General features: G+C 39.8%; 1 protein-coding gene across 2 annotated transcripts in view; it reads left to right on the top strand.

Moving 5' to 3' along the window:
- RAB3IP (RAB3A interacting protein) overlaps window positions 1–5684 on the top strand; it is a 49315-nt gene extending 43631 nt beyond the window's left edge. For both annotated transcript variants that reach the window (XM_075931704.1, XM_006121571.4), the window contains exon 11: window positions 5331–5684. In XM_075931704.1, the coding sequence (XP_075787819.1) occupies window positions 5331–5413 (83 nt within the window). In that variant the 3' untranslated portion in view covers window positions 5414–5684. The remainder of the gene's footprint in view (window positions 1–5330) is intronic.
- Window positions 5685–6035: the final 351 nt, after the last annotated feature.

Here is a 6035-nt window from a genome sequence, read left to right on the forward strand (position 1 = left end):
AGTTGGAGGGACCATTATGTTGATGTATTCTGACTTGTATATCCCAGAAATATCACATAATAGCACCCAGCAGTGTTTGCCTCCAGACAAGTAAATTTGCGATTGAATTAGAGCATATCCCTTCAGCATTGGTCCCCAAGCTATGGGGCACGTCCTATTAAATACAGGAGCATTTTGGGGAGTGTGACGGGACCTGGGCCAGCTCTCACAGGGGTATAGCGGGAGTGATACCCAACCTTGCTCTGCCTCCAGCTCCACATCAGCACCAGCTGCAGCAACCTGCTCCCCAGCCCTGACCATGGGCCTGCTCTTGACTTGAGGCCCCTGATCTGACCATGGCCCCACTCTGGGATGAAGGCCCCAGCTGCAGTGCTGGACCTGCTGTCGGTCATGATTCTGATCATGGCTCCTGGGGTCAGGGTGCACAGATCAAAGGGAGTAAGACACACAGACAAAAAAAGTTTGGGGACCATTGCCTTAGAAAGCCATATAGACTGTATTGAAAGATTTCAGGTGATGGATAATGTACTAAATCCCTTAGGGTATGTCTACACTAGCCCCCTAGTTCAAACTAGGGAGGCTAATGTAGGCATTCGAAGTTGCAAATCAAGCCCGGGATTTAAATATCCCGCGCTTGATTTGCATCTTCCCGGCCAGTCGCTATTTTTGAAATTTACAAGTCCGGACTAACGGCCTGCGTCTACACGCGGCAGGGACCCTGTAGTTCAAATTAAGGCCCTAGTTCAAACTACCTGCTATTCCTCCTGGAATGAGGTTTAACAGGTAGTTCAAACTACGGCTTTAATTCGAACTACCGGGTCCCTGCCACGTGTAGACGCGGGCCGTTAGTCCGGACTTGTAAATTTCAAAAATAGCGACTGGCCGGGAAGATGCAAATCAAGCGCGGGATATTTAAATCCCGGGCTTGATTTGCAACTTCGAATGCCTACATTAGCTTCCGTAGTTCGAACGAGGGGGCTAGTGTAGACATACCCTTGGTAACCTCCAGTTATTGATTATCCTCACTGTTATGTTTTGCTGACATGTTTGAGGCAAATGACATTTTTTTATGGAAGAATAAAATAATATTGTCACTTCTCGTCTTAGTGTTCTCTTTAGGAGACTGGCTCTTGCCTTCACCTCTCTCAGGGTGGAGTCTTGCAATTTTCCTACATTCAGACTTGTTTCTGATTCCACAGCAGCCTGACTGGATTTGAGCCCTAGTGATTCTCCCTTTGGGAACTATAACTAGTGTTGAAATACACAAAACAGCTTGTTTAAAACAAAACATTGTTTAATCTTAACAGCAGTAATGAAACATAACAAGAAAAAGGATTTTCAAGACAAGTCTACATGCATCTGTTTTATCTGATGCCTTGGTAGGCCTGTCTTACTCAGACATAACTATCGCTGGCTGCACCTTTGCAGTCTGTCGCCCTCTTCTTGAACTTCAGAGGCTCAAGATTTGTAACCACTCCCAATAGCTTTGTTTCTCTTTTTCACTGGGGCTTATCTACATTGCCACTTTACTACACTGTAACTTTCTTACTTGGGTGTGAAAAAACACCTCCCCAGTCGCAAGAAGTTACTGCACTGTAAAACAGCAGTGTGAACAGGCTCCCAGCACTGAGATCTCCTTAGGGGTTTACTTGGAGTGCTAGGAGAACACACTCAACCCTGCTGCTTAAAGCTTTTCTGTGGCAGCACCTTATACTGGGCAGTGTAGAGAGAGCATTGGAGTTTCCCTGAAGTTTCAAGCTGATCCCCTCCCCACCATCCAGACTGGTGATCCCAGCATGGTGGAGGTGAAACTTCAGGGGAATTGATTTCTGCATTGTTTAAGTATCAGTGAATAGAGGGATATCAAAATGTTTGTCTGCTTTCCTGTCTAGAAGCAAACTAACTCTCAGAGCTTAGTAATCATGTAGCAAATCAATAGATTGGAATGTAAAATAACCATAAAATATTACAGGGAGATCCTACATCTTTCACCATCTATTAATTTTCTTTCTATTATCAGAGTAAACTTTGCCTTGTGCTTCAGCTGCCAGATTTTCATAGCTAATCATATACAGGTTGAATATGTATAGTCCAGAACTCTCTGGTCTGGAAACATTCTTCATCCGGAATGGTGTTATCTAGCCGGATGTCCACATTTCATGGGTGTGGCCAAGTTTCCTGGAGTTCCATAAAGTTTGTTTACAATCACCAGTCCTAGTTCTCAATGTTCTGTGCTGTTATTCAGCTCTAATTTACCCCTAAATGTTCTATAACAGCCCAGTAAACAGTGAAAGTGTTAGGTAATACTGCTAAACAAAATTGACCTCCCGTTGTCTGGAAAAATCTCTTGTTCAGAACCAGTCAAATTCTGAGAGTACTAGATTAGAGAGGCTCAAAGTAGAAATGTTAGATGTTGATTGAATAATCGTGTAACCTCATCAAATTTTAGCAGTTATACAACTATTTGCTAGTCCCCAGGGGTGGGGTCAGCAAGCAGCGTGCTCCCAGCCCCACTCCCGGGGAGCTCCTTCTCACCCTGCGCTGCTGCCTCTATGTCAGAGAGGCAGCAGCACTGGGCGCCGGGTGGAAGTCGGTCTGTTCAAGGAGCTAGTTTTTAAAGGGAATGGCTCCTGCAGATACGAGCATTTTGAAACAAATAGTGAAAGTAATGAAAGTGGACTTGGAGTCTAGCTCAAAATTCCCCAAATAAATCCAACATTTCTAATCTCTACCTGGCAAATTGAGTTATTTTTAGTAAATTGACATGAAGACAGCTTCCATTTGAGGCTATGGTTATTTGGCTGTTTTAGAGATCTTAGTGGCACTGCAGTAAGTAAGTGCTCTAGTGTAACAACTCTAAGAAAGCAGGAGAGAGCTCACTTGTCAACTTAATCAGTCCCCAATGAGCGGTGGTAGTTAAGTTGGCAAGAGAAGCTCTCCCACAAACATAGTACTTTCTGCACCGGCACTTATGGTGGTGTAACTTGCCATTGGGGGTGCTTATTCACAGCCCTCAATGACACTAGTTATATCAAAATAAGGGGTTGTGTAGAGAGTGGGTATTGTTGTGTTTAGAAATGTTTATATTTATCCCAGTTTGTGATATAATATTTGCCACAATACTATGAAGATTAAAAGACTGAGAGATTATCATAGATAAAAATTGGAAACATTTCCTATTTACCAGAATTGTTAATGTTTAAAAACACTTCTCTGAACTCAGTATTTTGGCTTTTTTCAGATACATGACACTTTTAGGAAAAGGGGTGTGGGGTATGTGGGGGTGTGTGTGGGGGTGGGTGTTGTAATGTAAATTGGACCTTTTAAATTATCTGAGAAAATGCTTATATAAAGTAATTATGAGTTAGGATGATATAGGCTTTTACAGAGGTCATCCATATATTGTATTCTACGTTTGTTTGCACTGGTGCTATCTTTTATTTTAGATATACCCTGTAGATCTTAGATTTCTTCAAGAACTTCTGAAACCCAGTGGAAAAAAAACATTTTACTGAGTTTTTAGTTTTAATTTGAGCAATTCCTTTCAAATCACTTACAGCCAGGACTGTGATCCTAAGGAAAACGTATGACATACACTACTTTTATCTATTGTTATCTTAATTGTTTAACCATGTAATCCATTATGCTTATGACATGTATTACTATAATGCATAGGCACTCAAGTCATTACATTAACCATCTTGTGCTAGGGGCTATACAAACATAGAACAAAGACTCTTCTTTGCTAATATTTTTCTTACATAAAATCATGAATCTTTGGTGTAATTTGATTACTGTTTATAGTATACAGTAATTCCTCATTTACACTATAGATGCGTTTCTGAAAATGTTCGTGCTAAGTGAAAACGTGCTATGCGGGGTCAATTTTTCCCTTAAAAATAATGGAAAAGGTGGGGGTTGCGTTTTAGGTGGTGGTGGCAAAATCAGTTTTTTGTTGTTGCTGTGTCATCAACGTCAACATTAGATAACTAGCAACACAAGTCATCATGGTTTGTTAAAACACAAAGATAAGTGAGTGAGCAGAGGAGCGCTGTGACCGTGTGTATTCATCCGCTCATGCGTATTACCACTGTTTTCACCAACTTATACTGCTGCATGAAGTAGTCTGCCACTTGATTATTTTTGTGTTATTTCGGGGACAGTCATGTTATTCGATAAAGTTCCCTAAAAAAAATTGTGCTATTGAGAAAATGTGTTAAGCAGGCAATTACTGTAACTGGTTGTGAAAGTGAGTGTGGTGGTAGAGGTGTATGAAAAGTTACAGTTTAGTCTTCATTCCCAGATTTTGAAATGGAACTCTTTTTCAATATCCAAAAATCTTTTTCTTTTTCCCCTTCTTTTTTTACTACTGAAAAAAGTCAGAAGAAATGGGAGAGATGAAAATTGATTGAACTGAAAAAGCAGCTTAGTTCTTGTTCCCTAATCTGGGGGAGGGGCGGGGTGGAGAAAGGGGGGAGGTGATTAGCCCTCCCAATATTTTTATGAACATTTCTAATTTTTAAAGGCCATGTTTAGTGTGAAGATATTTTCATATGGAAAATTTAAACTAACATCCAGTAAAATTAGAGCAATAAAGACGGTAGGACCAATCTTTCGTTGGACCAACTTCTGTTAGAAATGGGAAACAAGATTTTAAGCTACATAGAGCTTTTCTTTGGCAGTCTGTGTAGTTCCAAAACTAGTCTGTCTTCCACCCATGTGTCTCATATCCTCATACAGCAACCGCATTGCAAACATGCAGTAAAGCGACTAACAACTATGCATCTGACTGCCAAACTTCCATGTGTTAATGATCTGGTTAGATGCAGTGATGCCAGCAAGATTGCTATGGATTACCCTGGAGGAAATCCATTTTTGACAACAGGCACACCAGCAATCAAGGATTAAGAAGATTTAATAGCTTAATTCATTTGTGATGATTGAAGGTTTCTTTAATACACTAGTATTGCATATCAGTGGCAGGACCTCTGGACTAGATACTGCCCGTAGATGGTATTTTAAATTCTTACTTTTTTACAGCTTTAAAAGTGAATAGAGTACCCACTCCTGGAACTGGGATGATTTCAGTCTTTTGAAGGGATGTTTAAAAAAAATCATAAATATTGCATGTTCCTTTGCACAAAATACAAGGATGGGTCTTTGAAATTGGGAAAATTAGCTTTGAAATCATACCACTTTGTAAAATGTTTCTAAAAGGTGTAAAACTACTGTTTGAATGAGGTAGCCTACATTTCTCAGTTAAATACCCCGAATAAAGGAGGATGGTGATTTAGTTACAGTAACTTTTCTATACCTTTTCTATTTTGTAGTGGATCAGATGTTCTGGGAAGTTATGCAGCTGAGAAAAGAGATGTCACTGGCAAAACTTGGATATTACAAGGAAGAACTCTAATTCTTTACACTCTGGTGCATGTGTGACTTTCAGTAAAGATAATTCTAAACTGGCTGAAATTTTTTGTCACTTAATATTTATTTCCTACAAGTGGGTCCAAGATTTTCTCCTTTTTGCAAATTGCACTAAAAAGTACTGTGATTGTTTTAAATTCTCCTATGCTGTGTATGCTTAGATACAATACTTTAGTTGAACCAAAATGTGGCAAGTACTTGTTATTGTAATTTACAGTTGAGAACAAAACCTCTGATTAAATAAATGTTGGATTGAAGATGTTTTATTGTCTGTTTGTTACGATGCAGAATGCTGTGTGAACCCCTTCACAATAGTCACTCTAAACTCTGTAACAGCATAGCATTGACCCATTTAAAAAAATTGGTTTGAAGTACACCTCAGAATTTTATTAACAGGCAAGATTAAGTATCTTAGACACTGCTAATGGTCACCTTAGTGCAGAATCTAGATGCTTGATCATCAGCACAGCAGGAAATATCTAGGAAGGTTTGGGGTTCTCAAATACTTTGCTATCTCCCTACTTTCCTCATTTATAAATTTGTTGAGTTTAAGGCCAGAAAGGATCATCTAGTCTGACCTATGTATAGCAGACCCTTACATTTCATCC

This window comes from Pelodiscus sinensis, chromosome 1 (genome assembly GCF_049634645.1).
Source record: "Pelodiscus sinensis isolate JC-2024 chromosome 1, ASM4963464v1, whole genome shotgun sequence".
NCBI lineage: Eukaryota > Metazoa > Chordata > Testudines > Trionychidae > Pelodiscus > Pelodiscus sinensis.